This window comes from Lonchura striata, chromosome 2 (assembly GCF_046129695.1).
Source record: "Lonchura striata isolate bLonStr1 chromosome 2, bLonStr1.mat, whole genome shotgun sequence".
Classification (NCBI taxonomy): Eukaryota; Metazoa; Chordata; class Aves; order Passeriformes; family Estrildidae; genus Lonchura; species Lonchura striata.
Genome location: NC_134604.1, coordinates 89,743,340 through 89,768,350, shown reverse-complemented (window position 1 = coordinate 89,768,350; position 25,011 = coordinate 89,743,340). Strand labels below are relative to the sequence as shown.

Here is a 25,011-nt window from a genome sequence, read left to right as displayed (position 1 = left end):
AGAATAAACAGAGTTGTGCAATCATCACTGTACTAAAAGGGACACAATATTCCATTCACTTGTTTGGATAAATGCTTTACTTCCCTGACAAATCAAAGGGTGTGTGACCTCAGCTGCACCCATATTTTGCCTCTGAAGCTGAGAACAGGGTTTGGACCTAAAATAATTGTCTTCAGCATCCTCTCTGTTCTGAGAGCTGTATGTTGTTCTCTGTCAGTCAATCTTGCCAGAATTTTCCAAACTGTTATTCTTGCCAGGAACTGACAATTTAATGAAAATAGAAACACATCGGTTTCAATGAAATATCCATTTGCAGTTCAAGGCACTTATTCAAAATCCAGAGGGAAAGAGAAGCACTTACTGGGGGCAAACCAGAAGCCACAAGTTGCCCAAGTGGAAGGGATATGGGTTTCAAGTGGCTGCTTCTTGTGAGAAAGAGTAAGAATACACACCTGAAATCTTCCACAGCTCAGAAAAGTACAGTGATGACTGGCTCTTCTGGAAGCATGTGTTCCCTTGAACCTATTCAAAAAGCTTCTATTTCACTTTGATTAAGAACAAAGTCTTGACATTTTCCTTTGATTTTTTTTATTTTTTCAAAACAAAATTCTATTTTCCAGCAAAGGGTAACGTTAATTTTCCTCTCCCAACTCTCTGCCACATTTTCTGTGTGGCTAAAATAAGTGTTTGGGGGATGGAAGATACACTGGAACCATAAGTGCCTCTATCTGACCCTTATAAACAACTGGAAAAATAAACAGTGCTTCTCAAGCATTGATCTCCAACTTTTTCAGTAAGATTTTAGTAAGTTGAGCCACCTCTTGCTATAAACTGTCTTGGTTTTGGAACAGAGATATTTCTGTCTTGGAGCAAACTGCAAATTTGAGAAGGGTATTAGCCCAGCAAGAAAGCTGCAGAAAATTTTAGAGCATAAATGGGGTTGGTTTGAAGGGGAGGATTGAGAGAGAAAGCAAGGCTTCCATTTCCTTCAACAACAGCACAGAAAACAGAAATATTAAAGTTCAATTCTGTGCAGAAAGACCTTCGTGAGACAGGGACTGAAGCAATGTCAGATGGGCAAGAGAATCAGGAAAAGGGACATGATCTTACAGACATGGTGACAGGTGACTGGATGCCACCTAGCTTCTGACAACAGGACAGTCCTCCTCCTGTTTATACCTGGTGCTGTCTAGAGGAGGAGAAGGTTCCCTGCACAAAATGGCCATAATATTTTTTTTTTTTTTCAGGAAAAGACTAGATTTTATCACCAAATGGGAAACAGTGCTTACTGTTTACTATCTTTAAACTGAAATATGATGGAAAATAAAGACTTCAATTAAAGTTTTCTTTACAATGTCTATTCCTTGTAGAAAAGTGACACCATTTCAAAACAAGCTTTTCTCATATGCCTCTATTTGCTTTCTCATTTTTCATACAATAGTTTCTATTTAACTATTTAACTATTTAACTATTTAACTATTTAACTATTTAACTATTTTCTATTTTCTATTCTATTTTCTATTTTCTATTTTCTATTTTCTATTTCTATTTCTATTTTCTATTTAACTATTTATTTAATTTCAGCAAGATATTTAACATTGTTGCAATAGTAACTGCAACACAAGTTAAAAGCCAGTAAAGTCAAGAGCCCAGTAAAGTAGGATAAAATTCCATGGTATATTTGTTGTATCCAAAAATGTGGTGAACACAAGATCAATTAGCCTAAGAGCTGTTTTCCCATATTGACATCAGAACTCCTGCCTTTGCTATTTGAACAAACCAGATAATGTTTGCACTGTAAAGTTCTGAACTGAAAATACCAAAGCAAGGTAGCAACAGGTTTTGCCAACTCTTCCTGTAAACAGTGGTGGCTAAATGTTGCTGACTCACTTTGTGACACTAATTGGCTAAACCTCCCCATACTTAATTTTTGGTTTTAACTGTCTTTAAAAATGTATCTGCATATTTAAAGTATGTTACATAGCCTGTATGTATGCAAACCACCATTAAACCACAGCACTGTTCATATTTCTTTACTTGTCTTAAAGCATTAGGAAAGTATGCACAATGAGAGCAGCTTTGCTGCACTGATCTATCTGCATCCCTTGCAGCAGAGACAATGCCAGGGGGTTGTTTTAGGCTGTGTACAGCAGAAACCAAGGCAGCATTTCCCAGGCCAGATGCAAAGTTACATGAGTAATAACTAACCAGCTCTGGAGCAATGAGCAACCAGCAACCAAGTTACTCCTGGGAAAGTGCCCTTGCATTTTAAATCAAGAAGAAAATGATGACCCATTTTTAAAGCATAAAGTCATTCCTGTAAGAAAACTAACTTTCTTCAGCAGTTCCTAACCAGACGAAACTAGTGTATGGCACTTCTGCAAAGCTGCAATCCCAGTTGAGTCTATGAATCCCATCCACAGGAACATTGCACATTGCCCTGGAACTGCAAATGCTGTTGGCCAGACAGCACTAGGAGGGACACTTGCTGTGGGAGCAGGCACTAAGGATGAATTCATGAGCGCTTTCTGATCAAGTGCCATCAGAGTACTTACTCTTCTTTGACTTTTTAGTTATATCTGAAAAATCCTTAATTTAAGGATATGAAGGCTTGTTTTGGTGACCAGGAGAGATGGAAGGATCTTCTAGATCCCTTCAGGTACAAATGCCCAAATCAGACCTCCAGAGTGTCAGCAGGAGGTCAGAGTAGGGGAAGAGATGGCAGAACGGGAGAGGCCTTCTCCTCCATGCAGGTGCAGACTTTGCTGTGCTGCCCTGTGCTGCCTGGACTGCAGGGATTACTCCTGGCCCTGCATGCTGCCCTGCCTCGCTCTGCACAGGCTGGGCTGCCCCTGAGCCAGTGTCTGCTGCCCTGCAGCCTCTCTGCTTGCAAATGTTTTGGGAAGTGAATATGCATCTGTCCCCCTACTGATAACACCATCCAGGCAAATATGTATTTCTTCTTTGGAAGTATCACACTGTACATTGAGAAAACTCTGATTCCAAACACAACTTTTTTTCTCTCCATTCTCCCACTTTGATGATTCAGCAGATAAGGCATATTCTTTTTTTCTTCAAAAACCTGCTACATAAACCCATGTTTATTTCAGTTAACCTTTTCACCCAAAGAGCCAGCTCACTGCAGCTCATCAGTAATGCCTCCATATATCACAACCACTTAGAGTGCAGGCAGAGATTAATCCAATGTAATTTTGTGTGTAATATTTACTCCAAAACTCATCTGTCTCCAGATATTTATTTACCTATAAAGAATATCCAGGGTTTGAATTCTAGCACTGGCTGTTTTTTAATAAAAATCCCCCAAACACTACAAATTATTTTAGCATCTTCAACTTCCACTAGAAGTTGACAAGGAGTCAAGGCACATAGTATGCAATGAGTGCTGCCAGTAGTAATAAATAACAGTGGGGAAAATGGACAGAAAGTTCCTGTGCTTCAGCAGAAAATTGGATGAGAACATTGTTCAAGTTCATCAAAAAAGTCAGGTTTTGCAAACATTTTACTGCCCCTCTCTTTAGGATGCTGCTAGTCTTTTGCTTGTGCAGGATTTGTGATCTTGTTAACATGACAAACTGAGATTTATGACATTTGTGATTTTAACTGTGTGACTATGCCTATAATGCTTGTTCAGTGCCATGAAAACACTAGAGGATGACTGCTGAGGTCAGTGGGACAGAGCACCAGAGGCAGCAGCAGGGAGCTCCTGGCTCTTCTGACTTTGAAGTCCCAACCCTGTTACTCACTTGTTTTACAAATGCAGCTGAAGTACACCCTTTTTCACACCTTGGGGGTGACTTCTGCAATAATGTGACATCTAGCAAAAAAAAAAAAAAACCCAAGGCGAAGGTAGCTCAGGTACCTTTGTCTTTGCATTTCGGCTTTTTGCTGTTTCTTATGAAACTGACTTGATGAGGAGAGGTCAGAGAGTGACTTGCATGTATAACGGAGTAAATTGACGGGTGACCCTAGTGTTGTTAAAAGTTCATAGAAGTCCATGCTTCCTCCCTAAGGCAAATATGAGGGAGAGGAAAGCAAAGCATAGGCTATGACTCTGCTTATTGGCTTCCACATCTGAGCCAGTACTGAAGGATAAGAATTACTTATTAATACAGGTCAGGTCAGCAGCAAGTTAGCATTTTCCTTCAAGACCAGGGAAAAAAAGAAAGAAATTGTGTTCATTACAACTTTGAGTCCCAGGGCTGCTTCAGAGATAGTATAGCTCACACTTGGTGGCCAGACTCTGGATTTGTAATCCATTCTGTTTCCTACCACACCTTGCCCAGACACAAAGAACATTAGCCAGTAACTGGGCTGGCCCTTCAGGTACACATGCAACAGGATACACACAGAATTCTTCCTGACATCATCTATGCCATGCTGGCAAATACTCTTTCCTTCTTTTTTCCCCTGCCAACTGCATGAAAGCAAAAAGACTCCTTAGAAAAACTTTGTGCACCCACAGAGCAAGGATGTAACTTAGTGCAGACGTCCATCAGCAAGGATGTAACAAGCCTTGTGAGCACAGCCAAGTGTGCATACACCTCTGAAATGAAACTACCTCGCCACTGAGTCAGGGAGAATTTTGTCACAATGTTTCTGAAGGGCAGAGAAACAGCTTGCTTGGGAGAGGAAGTAATTCTGCCAATCATCTGCCATGAGATGATATGAGAAAAAGAAACCAGGCCACTCTCTCTCCTAAGGGAGAGCTGCTAATTGAGGTCTGTATGTTCCAATCCTAAATCCACATAGGCAACTGAACAACTGCAACACTGAAATGCATCTGAAGTGTGCAGAAGCCAACAACAGTATCCTCAGCTTATTAAAAATCTGCTTGATGACTAAAAACCAAATTCAGGTCTGCACTAACAAAAATCATGGTGTGTGATAACTGCAGGTCCCTCCTGGTGCAGCAGGATACAAATGCCAGGCCAAAAGAGCCTTACCCAGAGGCAGCACTGCTGGAGATTCACCGCCTCATTGCTAAAGGGACCAGTCTGAAGTATGTTTCTTCTTTCCCACCCCAAGAAGGGAAAGTGCACTTCCCCAAGATATTTGAGGGTTTGCAGAAAGGCAGTGGGAGCCCACCTAACAAGTCCCCTTTGAAAGTGATGACCAAAAAATACCTCAAGGAGCCATGAGAAGTGGGAGGTGCACAATGTGTGGACACCCAGAGCTTCTTCATTTATGTAACCTTAATAGCAGTTATTTGTTCAAAACCAAGAAAAGTTCTGAAAAAAAATTGCAGTTACTTGGGTGAAACTCAGTTTTGGTAGAGCCAAGAGAAAAATTCCCTTTTCCATCAGTGGAGTCATTTCAGCTAAGAATATGTTCTGAAAAGGTTAAATAAGTTTGTGCCTGGGCTTTAAAGATCTTTGTGTACTGTACCTGCCAGTTTAAATGATGACTACAAAGATCTGTTATAAAACTTTTTCCAGGAGAGGCAAAAGCTTTCTCTGTGCCATTGTTTTTAATATACTGTGACTCCTGCTCATAGTAAATTAGGTTATTTATCCCCTTTATTTATATGCACTGCTTTAACACAGTAACAAACCAAAGTGATGGATACATTTGTAGCAGTCGTCAAACTCAATAACAAAGCAACAGCAACTGTGTGTAACTTCGCCCTTTTGCTATCAATTTATATAAAAGACAAATTCTTCAAGCTGCAAACATGTGAAAGTAAATTCTTTACTGTTCTGGACTTTCAGCTATTACTATGTCCTCTGATCTAAAATCCTTCCCCAGGCAGCTCCCACATCATGGAGACCTGATGCTGATCTCACAGACTTTATCCCAATTCACCTTCTGGCTTCCAGAGAAGCTGTTCTTTATTACTCTGCTGAAATTGAAGGCAGAATCAAGCCAATGATCAGAAATACACAGGATGCAGAGTTCTTCCATTTTGGAGTTCAGAGTTTAAGCCAAAAGCAAAATGTCAAAGGCTGAAGCAAACCTTATTGGATTGCAGAATAACTCTTTCTGCCTTCTGCAGATAAATTTTACATTTAGATGCATAGGGGCGAGTCCCACTGCAGTCAATAAAAATTATGCTTATTCAGCATTATTTGTCACCAATCCAACTGCCCATTTTGTAAGTGCTTTACTGAAAAAAAGGGAAGTCTTCGGGAAACAAGCATTCCTGATACTGTGTTTAAACTATCCCAGATTCCCACGTAGGCTCTCTTAGCTTTACCAGTGTCCCTGAAATACTCACCTAATTTATGCTATTCATTTACATTCTATTCCAAATTGAAGTTCTATTTCACTGGCATATTAAAATGAGCATACTAAAGAATGGTGCATTTTAAAATAGTAACAGATGGATATGTCTGTAGAGTTGTACAGATTTAGATTCCTACTTTAATTATATAATTTTTAAAAATTGAGTAAAGCAGTATCCACCTTTCACTTTGTTTCTTGAAACATGTGCTTATAGTTTATTCCATGAGCCAGCATGCAATATAATATCATTTTGTAAACAGATGCAGCAAGTCTGGGCAAAAAAGTAAAATTACAGGGGAAATATCCATCCCTTTATAAATTTAGATTTTTGAATTAATAGTATACAGGACTATTCCTCAAGCAGCACTGTTCCCCCAAAATAAACAGTTTGTGGATATATCTACATCACAGTATCCCTGAATAGAATTTTTGCTGTCTTTATGTATGTAAGACAACCTCTCATATTACATTGATAAACAAGGATTTTTTTATTTTTGAAGAAATTAGCTCTAGGTTTGAAATTTGTTTTCAGAATATCCTAGACTGGGGGAAAAGATGATATTTTTATTCATTAATTGCTTTGCTATTCATGAAATTCCTCAAAATAGAATAAATTGATTTACCTAGAATTTAGAAATATTATTTGCCTTTCAATTGTGTTATAATTTCAAACAACCATCGTTTTTAACCTGTTAACCTATTCCTGTGCTTTGCCTTTCACATCCTTGTGATGCTGTCTCTTAATTTAGGAAATGGCACCTTTTTTCCTTTAGTTCTTATGGCTTTTATTTCGACACTTGTATCACAGCTTAGAAGGCGTGCCTTTTGCAGGCACACTGCTCCGATCAGCTTACACCTTACAAATACGGGCACAAAGAAGCTTCAGTCTCAGATGCATTTACACAGATGCTTATCTTGGAGCGCAGACTCGGCACAAAAAAAAGGTTATCTGTCATTATCCTAATTATTTGTAAGTGACGACTTAGACTATTTGCGAAGTAAACTACTATTATATTTGAACCAAAAGTAAAAGATGCTTTAAGGTATTTCTAGCCTTTCGACAAGCTGAGAAAGCACACCAACGACTGCACGGAAAACATTTCCCTTTTCCTGCGCCGCTGGACAGGCACTGAAGTCCCAGCGGAGCGATCGGTGCCGTGTGGGTCCGGCGGCGGGAGGGCGCATTTACCGCACTCCAGTAGCATCTTTCTGATCTCTCCTTTCCTTTGTGATCGCTGATCCAACAGCCCAGTTTCGCATTGTTTTTCTACCTGCTTTATTAGCGAGTTAATGTGTTTCTTCTCAGGAGACCTTTAAGCTTAAAATATTTCTTTAATTAACGGAGCCTAATCTTAAAGAGCCAAAGCCGGCTGCGGCGCTTCCACACCGCCAGAGAGCGGGAATCCCACCGCCTCGGCTCACGGGGGAGGCTGAGGAAAGGACCCTGCCTTCAACTTGCCGGACCGGTCACGGAGAGGCCCCGCGTCCCCGGCCGGCCCCCGGAGTCCCGGTACCGGAACGCTCCGGGCTCTCCGCGCTCGGCAGGCGGGGGTCACAGAGACAAGGCGAGAAAGCTGCCGGCCCCTCGCCCGCGCCCCTCCCGCCCTTCCCTGCCGCTTTGAACTTCTCCAGCAGACCCCTGAAGGTGCAGCGCGGCCCCAGCACGCCACGCCACGCCAGGGGAAGGCGCGGCGCCATCGCCCCATCCCCGAGCATCCCCCTGTCCCCGCCGGCGTGGGGGAAGATACCCCGCTGCCGCCGGCAACACGCGCTTCCCCCAGGCGGGGAAGATGCAACGCTGTCCCCAGCCCCTGCCCGTGCGGAGGAAAGCCCGGCAGTACCCCCGCCGCCGGGGTGACCCCCTCCCGCCGCAGCTGCCGCCCTCCCGCCGCTGCCCTTCCCGAACAATGAGCCGGGACAGCGCGGCACGGCCCCGGGGCAACCCCGGCACGTCCTCCCGCGCCCTCCTCCCGGCAGGAGCGCAGCCTCCCGCCGCCGTAGCGCCCGGCTCCGCCCGCGCGGTACCGGGGGCGGGGGCGCCCCCATCCCGGGAGGGGCCGGGCGGCAGCGCGGGGGGCGCTCGGCCGTGTGCGGGGGGCGGCTCCCGGGGGCGGTGCCGAGCCGAGCCGAGCCGCCCGTGCCGCCGCGATCCGGCCGAGCCGCGGTGCCGCCGCCCCCGGCCGCTGCCCGCGCCCTGCGCTTTGTGCGTGCGGCGGCCACCACCATGCGGGGGGAGCGGCTCCGCGTGGGACGCGGCGAGGCGGAGCGCCCGCGCCGCCCCGGCTGCTGCACCTCGGGGGGCACGGCCCCCAGAGAGCCCTGAGCGCCCGCGGTACGTAGGGGCCACCCCGGGCGGAGAGCGCTTCTCTTTTATTATTATTCGGGGTTTGGTTTGTGGGGTTTTTTGGGTTTTTTTTCGTTCGTTTCTGGGAGATGGGTGGTGATGGTGAAGGGGAGGATTTCTACTGTGCAGCGTTTGCTGGAAGGAAAACCCTGTAGGTGAAGCCATATGGGTTCTCAGTGGCATGGCTTAGTGGCTTCTTGGCTTAACAGTTTTCGGGCGTGCAGGGTGTGTTTTAGAAGGGCTCGACTGCTCAAGAGAGCTTGAATAGATACGTTTAGAGAAGCAGCGCTTTCCAGGAATTTAAATGAGACCCTTTTTTGTGGTTGCTTTTTCAGGCTGTTCTGTTAGTTCTATATTTGTTTTTGCAGATTGCTCTTATCAATAGTTAGGCAGCTGTGGTAGCATATAAAAATCGATGTTCTCAAAGGAAAAAAAAGAAAGTCTCGGTGAATTCACCTCTGCTAAGCGGTGTGGATCACTTCTGTGGTCTGGTTTTATAATTTATCAGGAATGTTATAGTCTCTAATGCTCAACTACCATTTCTAGTTTATTTTGTTATGGCAATGTGCTTCTTTTGGTACTAGAAAAAAATTGGTTGGGTTACTCATTCAAGTAATTTAGTTGGTAACTTGAAGGAACATTTAGTCCTCTCATTTCAGATGTGGAGGGAAATGTAAGAGAAAGGCAGGAGGCAGTGGCAAACCTCAAGGTTTAGGTTTTGCACGTTTTTAAATTTGATTTTCCTTTTCCAGTCTTGCAAACTTTCTGAGCTTTAACCCTTTTGCAATGAAACTTTCCAGGCGTGGTGTCTGCATCCAGGTAATTTTAATATATATATATCTTTCTCTTGTTTGGAAAACTCAGGTGAAAATAATTCAACTGGTTTGCATAGTGTGGGGCTGTAGGAGATGGGGAAAGAATTGCCATATTTTTTCCATTTAAAGATGGAGCTCTTGCTCTTGCAGTTTTTTTGTTTTTGATTTTTGTTTTTGTGGTTTTTTTGGGAGGGTTTTGTTTGCTTGGGTTTTTTTGGTTTTTTTTTTTTTTTTTGTTTGTTTGTTTGTTTGTTTTTTTCAGAGGGTTTTATTATTTATATAAATCTGAAGTATGGTTTAGAAGTATTATTCTTTCATGGGCGGTTTCTGATTAAAATACTATTTGATGAAAATCCTGTCATGGATACTTACTAATTTTGTGTGTATTTTGCTAAGACCAACTGCTGCACTGTTGGGAGAATATGTGCTATATTTGCTCAATGAGAAGCTCTGATAAAGGGTCTGGAGGTGAGGTCCCATCTGTGCACTCAAACCCAAGGACTCAACACTGATTTCTGCAACTGACAACTTTGTGGACACCTCTGCTGTAGCAGACAGGCTCCTCTTGACATTTGCTGTGGAAATGCTGGATTTGAGGTCTTGTAAGTGAAGACTTCAAATTATTTGTAGGCAGAAGTCTTTTCTGATTGAGTTTAGGATGTCTAAAACTCCTGGGGTTGTAGTCAGAGAACTCCTTTCTGTTCTACATTTCATCTGGGTAGATGACAGGATTTCCCATCATTGTCCACACTGCACATTCAGAGTTGGAGGATGCATACAAAATGTTAGACATTTCTTGCAAGATTATGGAGTTCTATATCTATGATTTGTTATGTGTTTTCTACCAAGGACACGAAAAGAAAGGCCAAACAATGGGGAAAATGTTACAAAAACTTTTCATAGGGAGCTTAAAGCGATGCTAAGGTTGCATATGTAAACATCATATTGGAAAGATGTCATAGATGAAGTTGTATGTTCATCTGATCTCTTATTCTTTGGAATCTGCAAATTGCTTGTTATATGACCTCTTAGGTTAAATGTAGACTTGTGCATAAGTAAAATCTGGCAATTTTGTTTCCTGATTTAAAATCAAGAAAGCAAAATGTAAAAATAACTGTAATACTACAGAATTTATTTGGGTATTTTTTTATTGCAGATTAGCTAAATAAGGTAGAACAGCATCTTAACAATTGCATTGTGAATTGATGCTGTGTGTGCTGCTCACTGCATAAACTATTGGGGGATGCTGGCTTTTACATGAGTTGTTGGAATGCTACTGGCCCATCAGAAATAGTATGCAAATCTCTCTGCAGTAATTTTCAGACTGTGATTTGGAAACTTCTCTGTACTTGCTAGGGAATTGGCTAGCAGTCTGCAGAGAAGTATTTGGGCATATGGTATAGGGTCATTTTCCATGTATTTAGCTACTAATGGCATTTAAATAAGCCAAAATACATTAAATACCTCTCTAATATTAATTATCTTGTTAAGAATTTGCTGAAAATACTATTAAAATCACAGATGTGTACAAGGGTGGTGTGATCAGTGTGAAGGCAAATCCAGGGAACAGGGCTAGTAGGAAACTGTTGATCTGCAAAGGTTTGCTAAGATGCTGTTGTTACTGCAAAAAAAATTGGTTGCTCCTGTGGCATTGAAACTTTGGAACAAAGACACGGGGACTTGCTTCAAGGAATGGAAAATCTGACTTTACTGCTACTTTTGTAGTGAAGGGATCATTTTTGTTGAGTAAGGCTGTTGGCTTCCTCAGCCTAAAGGTTTACAACCCTTAAATAGCTCTTCCTGACACTAAGCAGTATCCCTTTGATGTGTTTCAAGTGTGTTAGGCTGGCTGGCAACACTGATACTGATGAATGAAAAGGAGAGAAATTTACAACATCAGATTGTTTCTTTAAATTATTTCCCTTGTTGTTAGTTATTACCAAGCATTAGACTGCCACACTTGAATATAATTAATGTAGTAAATGGCTTATTAGGTGCCATCTGAACTTTTGCCTTGTTTAATTATCGAAGCTTAGTGCAGTGGTCTGTGTACAATATTCACCTCAAATAATTGCTTTCAGACTTTTATCTGACTATGGTTATTTTTGGAGCAGCTGCATACATGGCTTTTCCCTGAACTTTGCACTTCTTAGGCTCTCTGCAGTCTTGACACTACATTTTCATTTGCATAACCAAAAGCAGTTGTGTTTTGATTTTGCTGGTAGTAATTCAGAGCAATTTTTCTGCATGCCATTCATATGTTAATGTGTTTTGAGCTTCCTTAAAATTCTCTAATTCATATTTAAGTATCAATCAATCCATGACACAAATGGCAAAGTTGTAATAATTTTTTTTAAGTTTTTAAATTGTTATTGAAGTTATAAATATTTCTTCCAGTGACATTGTATGTATTGAAAATCATGTTAAACCTGCGAAAGGAGTGGCATGGGATGAAATCAGCACCACAAAGGATTTACAATAAAGAGTTCAGAATCAGCAATCTCTTCTTCATGTGCTAATTATGTATATTAATTTCACAATAAATGCCATCTTCCTCTAGTAGAACTCATGGTGACATATTTAGAATGCAAGATCATGTGAAAAGCTGAGTACAGCTACCACATTATACCTGTAAAAACCTCTGATATTTATTACTGGGTTTGTGAACATTTTGTATTTTAGATCCAGCTTTTTCTAAGGTGCAACCATAGAAAACTGATTTTATTGATCTGTAACACTTCTAAAAAATAATCTTGTAAAGAAATTCAAATTTTTTTTTAATCTGGCCTGAAAATTTTACATAGACTAGAATAAGAGCTTCAATAGTTGGCCTCAAGGGCAAAACATGAAAAAATAATATTGTTTGTTGTATGTATCTTTCAGAGATTGTCTCTTTCCACAAGGATAAACTCTTGAATAGTTAAATATGAGGGAGTTGTTCCCAGTGTTCTTGATGAGGGTCCTTGACCTTGAAGCTCACACCAGACAGATGCTCTGGCAGACCTTATTGGTCTACAGACCATCAAAGCCCTCTTTGACACCAGTCACTTTGGAGAGGCCAGTTCTTCTATACTGCTGAAGATGGCCAGAGGCTTGGAGGGAGGTGGATCAGATCTTAGCTGTGAGGTGTGGTGGCCTGGATTGCTGTTACATTTCATTGGAAATGCTGGTTGTTTGTGTGTGTTAGCACACTGTGCTTTCTGGAAGGTGTGCTTAAGAAATCTAAATGTAAATTAAAGTAAATGTTATTCATTGCATAGCTCTGCGGTTGTCATCAGAGCAGGATTCACCGTGGGTTTGGTGCAGTCCCCTGTTTATTGTATTAAATTGTACCAATGCTATCCCAGATTAGGGTGTTACATAGCTGGGGTTATGAAATGACTGTGAGTGCTCTGAGGTATGAACACAAAATCTTTGTAATAACTAAATGGCTGTTAACTTTGGAAAGGAAAGTTTCTTCTTCACCTGTGATATGTATTTGTCTAGCTGGAAAATATGTGGCCAGCCAGATACAGAGAGCTTAGCAAGACAGGGAGATTTGTTCTGTGGTTTTCTGAATCCTTTATGTCATTGATGTCATTATGTCTGGAGGGTGTAAAATTTGATGAGGTCTCTTTATGGGATCCTGTTTAAAATAACTGTGCTAAATTCTGTATGTAATTTTGGTAGCGGAGTTGTCTTTCTGTCCATCACTGGAAGGACTACTTTCAGCCTAGTCACTGTCATGTGGGCATATTGGTGTGTCAGCAAAGGCTCTGATCCTGTCTCTGTGAAATACCAAGTCACATCTGACCATGATGTTCTGAGTAAATACCTGAGTAAGTCTCTGATGTACTGAGTAAGTACATTTATACATAGGATAAAAATGTAGTGATGTACTCTACAATCATAGTCATAAATGCCCTCAAGCTTTGCATAATTGAGTAGTGAAGAATTTGCCATTCTCTTATGATGTTGATGCCTAGATGAGAAAATGCTAGTTAAGAGTACTGTTTCAACACAAGCTGAAAAATGCAGATATTTTATAATTCACTGTACAAAGCAAGAGGTGTTTGGCTCTGGACTGACAATGGAATATCGGGCCACTCACCCTTATGCTGCGTCAGGGAGGGGAGGTCAATAACAAATGAAAGCTGTTACCATCTGATGGCTGTTCAGTCACCTGTGAAATGTGGTTTCTAATAGACAGGTTTCCACATCGTGGGAGCAGCAACCGCAATTAGATGAGCAGAGCCAGCCCCCTTGTCAGAAGCCTCGTACATCATGCCTCATCTTCTCCTCCAACTGATCCCACCAGTTAAATGTTTCCAAACACAGCCCGGGGACCCGTGATTACTCTGTGTGCTGGTGGAGAGTGTGTTTATTGTCGAAGCCTTTCTCTCCTAGAAAGGCTTAATCTGTGAAAGCAGGAAAAAGTAGAGCCTACAGCAGCATCCATGAGGTCCTGTCTCCATGTGAATAAGTTTTTTGCAAGATGTTCAAAGGCTTTACTGTGTTTAGGATTTGATCCTGTGGAAGCATTATAGAGGGCACCTCTATCTCCCAGTGAAGCCAACTAATCATGTCCAGGCTTGGTAGTAGTTAGTTGACAAATTGGCTGAGTAGTCAGTGATTAATTTTAACAAAGGAGTTTTCTTTGAATGCAAACTCATGCATGACTATTATAATAGTATGCCTATGATAAAATTAGAGATTTTTATTCTTTAAGCTGCGAATCTGCTTATGTATGATTATTTTTTCCACTGTCTAAAAACATTGCTTTTTGTGGGGAATATTGGGGGAAGGCGACATACACACATAGAAAAGAAGCATGTTTTCTTTCCCAAAATATCCTAAATACCAATGAAACATTCAAAGTGATTGCAAAATTCCTTTTTAGTGCTGAGGAGTATTTAATATATTGTATACATTCTGTAAGGCCTCTGGTGTCTTCAGTGAACCACAGGTCTAATACCAAGTCCCATAAAACTAGTGAAATGTTTTGTATTGCCTTTAAGTGGGCTTGCGGTCTAGACCCCAGTGAATCCTACTTTGTTTTCTAGCTGCAGGCTCCTTTTAACAGGAGACTCTGAACGTGGGTGGTAGGAAACAAAGCTCCTAGCAAAATACCTGAGTTGGGTCATATTTTGATGTATTGAGGAAGCTTCTTTTAAAATCAAACCTGCTTGGGCTAAATATATTGTGAGATGTTAGGGAAAAAGCATTAAGAATAAGAGGCGTGTAGGATTTTTTTGAATAAAGCAGTGTACACCATGTAGCTTTTTTCCCCCCCTGAAGACTGTGGTGCTAGCACAGAAATTGCATTATAGCTGGATAGACAAGAAGCCTCCTCTCTTAAGAACACAAATGCATCCTGCAGGAAAATCAAGCCGTTGAGTTGTATTTAGGTGTTTTACTTGGATGCAGTCTTGCAGATGGATGGAAGTTTGTGATCAAACCACCTTGACTCCACACTCAGATCTTTATTAGCACAGCTGAAGGGCACAGAGTATCAAGGGTGGCTTTGCACCAATGAGTTTGCAACACTGTGGTGTTGACATTTTCTTTATAATATGCCACCTAATTTTCAGAATCTTATCCTTCACCTATAAACCACACAGGTTTATGCATAAAAAGCATAAATATAAAGCATAGTTAAAAGGTCTATTTAGTGGAAGGAGAAGTTTTACTAAGTGTAAAAAATGATTACTTTGACAAAATAGAGAGGAATGTGGCATTAACAAAGAGAACTCATTTTTCTTCCTTTTGTTTTTTTAAACATGCGTAATCTCAAGCACCCTTGGATTTAAAAGACATTTAGAGAAAGACCTTTAGAAAAATGGAAGTCCCTTTAAACATTGTTTCTTTCATTGTCTTGACAAACCTTGAAAAGTAGTTTCTGTGCCTGCACATTTCAGAAATAGTTCTTAGGGGTTTTATTATGTGCTGAAACATATGTTTATAAAAAAGACTATAACCTGGTGGAAAAAGTGTCTTATAATAATAAACCTGTCGATGGGCCATATGCTGCCATCAGTATGTTTGAAATATATAAATTCTTCTACAAGTGTTAAGTAAGTTTACAGCCTGAGTGTTAAGTTAGGGTCAGACTGTGACTCACCCTTTGTGGATTGAGGTGGGGAGGAAAGTGCCTGCGATCCTCCTCATGCTCTTTTCATTAGCTCACAGGGCGGCAGGCAGCTGGAGCTGGAAGCACCCTTCCCAAAGGGCACTGGAGGCTGGAGCTCTGGGAGACACTGCGAGAAGTTCTCCTTCTGTAGCTTTTCCTTGGTGTTCTGCAGGTTTGTGCCGGCCCAGCACAGGCCTGTGTATTTTGTAAAATCTGATCGAGCATTGTGTGGTCTCTGCTGAGAAGGGCACACCTCTGAGTTAGATTATCTACATTTTAAAGGTGAAAGAACTGATTTTTGAAGTTGGTACAAATAAAAGAACTCTGATAAATCTCCAACTGCATAAGAAATGTGGAAAAAAATTCTGTTCTTACTGTCTATTAAGTAGATAATTTGTATTTTATGAGTGTTTTTGGTGATTATAATACCTGTTTTGGTTTTTAATGTAGGAGTCATGGTCATTGCAAAGCCTTTTGGTTTTGAAGAGCAAAAGTAAGATGCAGAAGGTCAAAGGATAAGTCATTCTTAAAAGGCGCTTTCTGTGTGGGATCAATGTTTACACTTTTGAGCCTATTTTACTTTGGATTCACTCACATAGTTCCTGTGAATGGGAGTCATGCATGTGTGAGTCTCAAAAAGAATAGGTCTCTTTGTAACACTGTTTCCATGTAGAAACATACTTCACTGGGAAGTGTTTTAATGGCTTAATGTTTCCCAGCACTACTCAGCTGTGCAGTGATTGTTTTCCTGGCAAGGTAGCAGGTGATAGTCAGTGTCAAAGGAAATATCAAAGATTAAGGAGAATTGTTTCAAGTAGTTGACCATGGTGAAAGCAGTGTCAAGTGATACATGTGGTTGCCATAGTATCTGTTATCAGAATCAAGATTGTGAACAGAACAGTCTCCATCAGGAGTGAATTCCTTACCCATGGTCTCTCCAGGGTTCATCAGACAAATTAAAAGTTTGCTCAGGGGAGCAAACTTGCTTTTTGAGGGCTGAAAACTTCCCCCTGGGTGTTCCTGTCTAGAAGACTAATGCCCTATGTTGTGTCTATGTGTACAAGGTTCCTAGTCTAGAAGAGGGCCTTGGAGACCAAGAGAGTGGAGCAGAGAGGGAGAATCTGCTGCAGTAGAAGCACCAGAGCCCAGCACAGATTCTGTAATCAGCATGGAAATGGAAAATAGATTGGATCAGTAATCCATGGAGGAAAGCATTGGGAACTATGTTGATGTTCACTGAGAAAAATTTTTGGGTTCATCAGAGAGTAGGGCTAAGTATGGATTGAGGGAGCAGGAAGAGGACAACACTAAGGGGAGGAAAAAATTTGTGTCTGATGTTTGCTCACCTTTCCAAGAGAGGCGCTTTTGTACTGGCAAGGATGGAAAGCATCCCAGGACCATTTCTGTCCAGCTTGACAGAATGTCTCCCCATGGAAAGTCTAGCCAAGTTCTTACACCCAGCTGGACCTGAGGAAGGGTCCTGGGCTCCCGGGCTGCCTCCTGAGACAGCTGATGAGGTGATGGAGGAGCCTGCAGTGGGCCAGGCTGGCTTGCCTGCAGCATGCACAAGCCAACAAGTCGTGTTAACAACTGCAGCGCTCAGAATTTGCCCAAACCCACATTTAGTAATAAAATAGCCTGCAACTAGTCAAAGGCACCAGCAGTAGCCAAGCAAATTTGGAATGTATAAGCCAACAATTTTTAAGTTATGGTGGGCCAAAAAAAATTAGGGAACAGTCCAAGAAATGGAGAACACCTCACTTTTCAGGAACTCTCATATCTTCAAGATGCCTTGGCTGATCTACCTCAAACTTTCCAGAGGAGCTTTCCTTGGCATGAGACTGTGACTGAAATTTCATGTGACTGGTTTTATTTTGTTAAAGTTATGAAGGTTAAAACCAGAGTTTGTTATAGAAAGCTAATCTCTCCATCAGAAATATTTGTGCATATTTAATATTCATTCCATTGTCATTGTTCACTGCTTGTTCAGACCGATTCTATTTTTGCCATTTATTTCAGAATTGGGTTTTTTTTGTTTTTTTTCCAAGGGTAAATTCAGAGCAGTGTAGATTGGAGCCAAAGTGTGCATGGCTGGCTATAGGCACATGTGGTAAGGCAGAAGTATTAGCCCTGTAACTGCTGGAGAAGGATTTACACTTGGAGCCCTACTGCCACCACACCATCACTGAGAGCCTTTTGGAGTGTCTGACTTGAGAGATCACTATTTCGTACAGCTTTTCCCTCTCTGCTTGGTAGAAGAGAGTATCTCTGTTGGCCTAGCAATACTCTGACCTCGAGGGAAAAAATGTTTCTGATTGATGGCCAGCTTGACATTTAGGGTTTCCCTAGTGGCAGCTCCTGCTGTGGAAAGCTGTGAGGGTACCAATGGCCTAAGATGGGGCTCAGTATTCTCCACTTGTGCTTTTGAGATGCTTTTCCTTGTGTCTAAAAATCTGTAGGCTGAAATGTCTAGCTTTCAAAATTGCAAGATTTCAGACGGGCATTAGAAAACAGAGAAAATGTTTGTGGGCCTGGAAGTACCTTTTATTTTTCAAGTTAGAGGCACCTTAGCAGTGACTTCTGTACCGGGTGGGACCTGGTTGTGCACCAGCCCTTTCCTCTGCTCTGACCACTGTTTTCTGAATGATGAGAAGACCACAGCATGCTATTGCAGATACTTGCTGTTGCTAGATGGAGCCAACGGAGCAAAGGTCTCCAAATATGCTGAATTTTGAGACATTGAATTAGTTTGATTGAGCCATGGTATAGACAGAGCAAGCAGGGCTGGAGCAGATGTCAGGCTGGAATGAGCCTTCACCCTGAGGCAGGGGCTGAGAGTGTTTGAAGTCACTGCTTGTCTGTATTTTTTTTTTCTGGGGCTTAAGTTATAAAGCTCCAGGAGAGACTTGGCAGAAGTGAGGAGGTGCTGCTCCTGACGAGGCAGGTGCTGTGCATCGCTGTTTGGTAGGGCTGTCTTTTAGTCTGGATCACTCAGCACCTGCCCAGCTCTGCAATCAGTGGAGCCAGGAGCTGCTCTGTGTGTCTGTGCAAGGCCAGTCCTTGTCCTCTTTGCCATCTGTACTGCTACTGGCTAGCAGCTGTAGCAGAGGGGCATTCCTGCTTCTTGCCTAACTCATCCCACACCAAAAATACAATTGTTACATTAGTTTACTATGGGTTAATTCCTCTAAAAGGGTATCTGCATAAAACAGTCATGGGTAGGTTTTCTATTTGCTCAAGCCTTTTATTATTGGGAGCACTGAAAAGACCAACAGAGTCAGCTAAAAATCAATGTGCCTCTATATAGGCAGCCACTGAGAAGGGTGCAGGTAATGTGATCACAGCTACTTAAACCAGTGATACCACTACAGTCTGCAAAATCTTCAAGCATGAGAGAAAACCTATGGAAAACTCCTGGACCACAGAATTAAAATAATTAAGTCTTACAGTTTCTGAAATATATATTGCTCTTGCAAGTTCATCCTGAGAAGAATAGGGACACTAGCACTAGGTAGAGCACACTGTATACATGGAACTTTTGCTTCTGTCCTGTATGACATTAGGCTCTTTATTTTTGTGAAACAACAAATAGTTGCAGTTGGAAGTGCCCTGAGAATTCTTCAGGTGATGATAACACCAAAACCAGAGCCATCAATGTGGAAATACAAAGCAAAATATGTAGATATGAGGATGCATCTTTTGGTTCCTAAGTTAGCTCAGATATATTTCACTGCATGGCATTGGAGCGCCTGCACAGTGACTCTCTGCATGATTTCTTCAGTAAGCAGGACCTCGAAGGAAGAGGTCACCCCAAAGAATTTTTATCTTCTTGGTGTTTCTAGTAATAGTATATCTTCATTCTTCAGGCTGCAGAGCTGCAAAGCTTTGAGTTACTACTAGTGCTGCTTCATCCTGTGCTCCCAGATGAAAGTTTCCAAAGAGTGTCATAAACCTGTAGCACAAGCTGAGAGAAGGAATAGAAAACTGCAAAGCCTGTAATACTGCAATATTATAGTATTGTCTACTGCTGCAATAACCCTGCTGTGTTTGGAAGGTCTCAGGCATACCAGCACCATGGTTAATCAGTCAAGCAGCCAATAGTAATTCATAGCCTTGATTGCTGAGAAGTTCAGCGTGGCTAAGATAGACATCTGATCCAGCTCAAGAAAGTAAAGGCATCTTCCCACAGCAGTTTGCTTTTTGACTGAGTTGCTTTAACACTGTTTCTGAATTTTCTCACTTTCTAAATAATATTTTTCATATTTCTTCATTTAGAGTTCCTAAACAAAATGTTCTTTGAAATGTAATATCTTTTAAAGCAAAAGATTCCTTTCATTTATTTTCTACCCATCTGAAGTGAGGTTACAAAAGAAGACTGCTGCAAGTCCCACGCAAAGTACATAAGGAAAATGTCAAGCAAGTTGGAAACAGACATGCTAAATAGAATTGTCATCATGAGAAAGAGAAATTGGGTCAAGACTTCTAGCAATGGGACTGGTTCATAGGTCTTGGAGCTTGGGATAGAGGTACTGCTTCTGAATTTTGGAAATCAAGGGGTGATTATAGTGATATGGTGATGCCAGAGGAGACACACTGGTGTAATCAGTTATCAGCCAGTTTCTCAGTCACTGGCTGAAATGCTGGAGAAATAGTAGCAGTAGAGAAAGTACATAGAGTACATAAAATATTTATTATATTAACAATATATTTTTTCCAAGAAAGACAATGCTTTAAGAGAGCTAATGTTGTATACTAAAAATCTTTTTTTTTCCCCTGATTCTGTAATGCCCAAGCCAGGTGAATTGATTTTAAACTGAAGAGTGCCTGTCTTGTACAAGTGTGCTTGGCAGAAAAGTGATGTATTAGAATTCACATAAACTTGGATTCTTCAGCTCCTGGAAAGGAGACTGTATATGTTACCCACTGATAGAAACATGGGCTCCTCCACAGTCTGCCCTTGGGCATGTTCTGTTTAAGTGTCCTGAAAATACGTGGTTATTCCTCATGTGCTTGTCCATGCTCAGTTTGTTTATGGAGACTGTGACATTTACAGTATCTGCAGTCTGGAATACTGCTTTTGCCATAACTTTTAGTGATTATCTCCTTTTACTAAAAAAATCCTAGGAGATCTTGTCGAGGCAATTGCATAGAAGACTTAGCAAACACAAGTTGTTTAACTGTGTGTGGTGATAAAGTTAGAAAGCATGTTAAAGAAATAAATCTTGCCATTAGCATGAACCATACAAATTCTTTTCCTTTAATTTATCTTCTCTCATTGTATAAATGTCTGCTCATTCTTTCATCAGAAATGATTCAGACCTGAGGGACACTTGTAATTTGGAAGTAATTAGTAAATAAGTCAGATAAATATTATCCACTGAGATTTGTGAAAGCACATTGGATAGGATTCTTAAAGAGCTGTATCAAATCTTAACAATTAAAGTTTTAAAAAATTATCTCTAGTTAGTATGATAAGTCCATTTCATCATAAATTAATTCACTTTTAATAGTTTCTGCTGCTTTTGGAGCAATCTGAAGGGGTTTGGGAATCTGAAAAAGTAGTTAAAATAGAAGAAAATATGTAATAGCACAGCATATTTAGACAAAATTTTGACAGTATCCAGATTCTGACTTGCAGTGAGATCTTGCTTGTGTGCAAATGTCTTCAGTGGGGTTCTGGATCCAGAGCTGAACCTCAGATCTCTGGGTGTGAGTACTCACTCCTTACTCCCCATCTAACTTCAAACAATATTTCTCTTGGTTCTTGTAGGGCATAACATATTGTCTGCCTTCTTGTTTAAGAAAAGCTCAGTGGCACTCATTTTCTTATGCTGAAGTCAAAAAACCCAGATTATGTGTCTGTTACTGTTCACAGCTTTGGGCTCTTTAAGTGGAAGAGCAGAATTTGAGGTACAAGAAATGTTTGAATAAATGTGGTTTGTAAGTAGACTGGCCAAAAGCTGCTCCTAAATTAATCATCTTAAAATCTTTGTACACGTCTACCTAAAAGTCCCTTCAGAACTGTGAGGTGCTACAGAATTCTCCTGTAGCTTTGCACCAATGCACTGGTGGGGTAATGAGAACACACAGATTTCTGCCATTACTCCCTGGGAATAACCTGGTGTCTCTCCTGACCCTCCAGGGTCTGTTTGATCTAATATCAGGTTTCACATTTGGGTTGTTTATATAGTAAAAGTCACTACAGTTACTGGAAGTACTATGAAATTATACAGTGCATGAAAATGGATTAAAGTGTATATACTGTTCCCATATAAATTTCCTTCTGCTTTATTGGAATGGTAAATTTGGTTTAATCAATTCACCAAACCAGGTTTGGTGATTGATAGGTTTACTACTAGTGGCAGGTGACCTACCTGATTTCCAGCACCTTGTACTGCTGCATGTCCAAATACTGATGTGTAAGAATTTTACTCTTTTCCTAGGGTAGAGCAAGCACAACAGACTGTTTTGCATAGACACTGAAAATTTTGAAGCAGTTTGGAGCAGATTGAACACAGCTGAACATCAGAACAAGAGTCTTGTCACTGTTTGACATCATTTATGATTGCTGCTAATATATCTATTTGCATTTTTTTACTTGTCTTTAGTATGAACTTCAATGCATTTTTCTCCAACATTTAAAAAAACCTAACAACCCAGTGTGATGACAGTAGGTAAATTTTGCTTTGCTTGCAGTCATCTTGTGTAGTATAGTCTATATCTGCTGTAGTAATTGTAACTGTTAGTAAAATAGCTCTACTAACTAGAAGAAAAGATGTAAATCAGGAAATAAAAGAAAAATCCTGAAAATTTTAGAGATGCTAAGCATTAGTTTTTAGATCAGACTAACATTTTCTCCCATTTATTTACTATCTTAATGGGATTGAAGGAAGACTAAACCCCATCAGCAGAATATGTTTGACAGGATTGGGTGTTGCTGAGGAGTCAATCTACGTTAAAACAAGGATTTCTTTGTCAGAACAGCCTCTTTTCATGTTGGTAGAGAAAACCTTCTGATTGATTTAGGGCAGTGAATTGGCTTTACTTTATTACATACCTCATGCCTTTAGCACTTAAAAGCTGCAGGCAAGGGTTAGGGTTGTATTATCCTAGGCAAGGGTCAAAATCATATAAATATTTCATCTCTGGCCTTGCAAACCTTTTTTCCTAATTCTCCCAGTGGTTGGTTTGAGTGTTGCAGTAGGTTTCCTAAATGGCAAATGGTACCATGGTGAGGGAGAACTCCTGTTTGCTGGGAAGGGCACGAGCCAGAAGAGAAGCAAGCAGTGTGTCAGAAGAGCTCCCTGGGAACTCAAGCAGGCGGGTTTGCTAGGGCAGTGTGGGCACACCCCACGTGCTCCTCGATGCAGATGTGAGGGCCCAGATGCTGAGCTGTCAGTGTGCAGCAGGAGAGGAGGGGAGAAGAAGAGTTTCAGATGTTTCTGACATCTTGGTAAGAGGATGGCTACGCTCTGTGCTGGGGAAGAGGAGGTGTTTCATCAGCACCCCAGCAGATGCAACTACGTCTTCTAAACAGAGTGTGCAAAAGGCAGGCAGGGGTTTGCATGTCTTGGCTACTTAAAGGCAGTCTTAGAAGGAGGGCTTTTTTATGAAATTGGTGGTATTTCAAAGGCATTCCTGTTGGCTGAAAATCAAGAAATGCATAACCAGCATTTGAAATACTAAGAAACATTTAAATGAAAATTTTGATTATGCCACCTGTTGAACAGTTGAAGGAAGAGAATATATTGCATATGTACTGCTTAGCTTCAGGTTTTAAAGTCAGTATTTAAATTGAGACTTTACTCCAGAGATAAAGGCACCAAAAAAACCCTCAACTAAGTATCTTGGAAAGTAAAGTTTTTACTCTTTCATAGATCTGTCTGTAGTAACCTGTAGGTCTCAAAATACAAGGTTTTAGGTTTTGTTGTCTCTTATGATGGTGAAAATTACCATCAAATGGTAATTCCACAGTTCTATCCAGTGAGGATGGTCTCTATCATATCCCATCTTTCCAAATTTTATAACAAAAACAACTAATTTAAATAATCTTGGGAGTTAGCCAGCTCTGTATTGCTTCTCACTTACCTCCATGTCTCATTGTTTTAATGGTGTCAGAGCTTTCAGAGAACTGAATCCTTTTTGTGCTACCTTCCATTTTGTAAAAGTCAGTTGTATTTGTAGAGAGTGAATGGCAAGTGCTGGTGGAAAAGACATCTTGTGAGCTGCACATGGGCATCAATGATTGACAAAGGAGATGAAGCACCCAGCCAACAGCCTTGGTTTGCCACTATTGCTCATGCTAGTTTCGTGCTAGAACTTGTTAGAGATCCTGTTTCTCTGTAAAATTTCCAGACAGATAAGATTCAGGTTCCAGTGGTTCATGTCAGGTTAGAAACAGCTGTATCCCCCAAAGAAGAGATTTCTGTTGAGCTAGTCATAGTTTAAACTAATTTTGCCCATGGACATGCATCAAACAGTGCCAGAATGGAGAGAGAAAGAAAGGGGGTGAATACTAATACCACTTCATTTGGTTTTAGGATGCCAACCAAAATATCCCAGCTAGTGTAGGTTGGCTTATTATCAGCATGATCATGTTAAGTATTAAAATACACAAAAAAGAGGGGGAAATAGTTTCAGTCCATGAAATTTCATTTTTAGAATGTAATGTAACAAAGGGCTGAACTGACTTCATCCTTGTTTGGCAAGCCTTCTTCCAGGGTAAAATTTTTCATTTAGGCTTTTAGGCTAAGACAAATAAGCGCATAGAAGGCATGTTGTTTGTATGTATATATATGAATATATAGAAATGAGATGTTAATGATAATTTTCTTAATATCCTCCTACAATTATTTTGGTAACATAAACAAATAGGAACTGGCACTGAGACAGAGCTGAGAAATAGGGAACAATTTGTTTAACATTCTCCTATATTAGTGTTTTTAAATAAGGGCTGAGTTGCTTTCTTTCTGGAACAAATGTAAAAAGACAAACTACAGTCTAATAAAGAACTTAGTAATTAAAAGGAAAACAAAACAGTGCCTACACCATTAGAAACATACGGTAAGAACATACTTGGCAGATGTAAAATACACTGCTACACAGAGATGTGGATAATTGGTATATCTCAGAAATGTTGTTTCAGAGTGGAAAATCAAAATTCTCCAATCACTTCTGCCTGGAAGAGTTAGTGAATTTGGTCAAGTTTTTGTGATGTGATTGAAACAGGTCTTTTGTAACTGTACTCTCTGTTCATAAGTGTGTTAGTATAAATGTTTCCTTTTTAAGGAAGCAATTCAGATTGCCCTTTTTCAGGGCAATTACTGCTGTGTTAAGTTCAAGTAATATAGCATCTAAAAACATTTATGGAGCAAAGAAAAGAAGCCTTTTATTCTAACCTTGCCAAGAGCAGAAATAAAATGAGCTGTTGTGCTGGAAGTGTAGAACTGCATGAGGATTTGTAACGTCCTATTTCTCGTGGTTTAGTCTTGTGTGCAGCC

General features: G+C 40.7%; 1 protein-coding gene across 3 annotated transcripts in view; it reads left to right on the top strand.

Annotated features, from left to right (window-relative positions):
• Positions 1 to 25,011, top strand: part of ST6GAL2 (ST6 beta-galactoside alpha-2,6-sialyltransferase 2) — a 172,074-nt gene that overhangs the window by 113,621 nt on the left and 33,442 nt on the right. The window contains exons 1-2 of one of the 3 annotated variants that reach the window (XM_021545537.3): positions 8,421 to 8,575; positions 9,340 to 9,406. The exons of 1 other annotated variant lie outside the window; for it this stretch is intronic. In XM_021545537.3, the coding sequence (XP_021401212.2) occupies positions 9,374 to 9,406 (33 nt within the window). In that variant the 5' untranslated portion in view covers positions 8,421 to 8,575; positions 9,340 to 9,373. Of the gene's footprint in view, positions 1 to 8,420; positions 8,576 to 9,339; positions 9,407 to 25,011 lie in introns of those variants that run through there. One more of the 3 variants, XM_021545539.3, reaches the window with a different exon arrangement.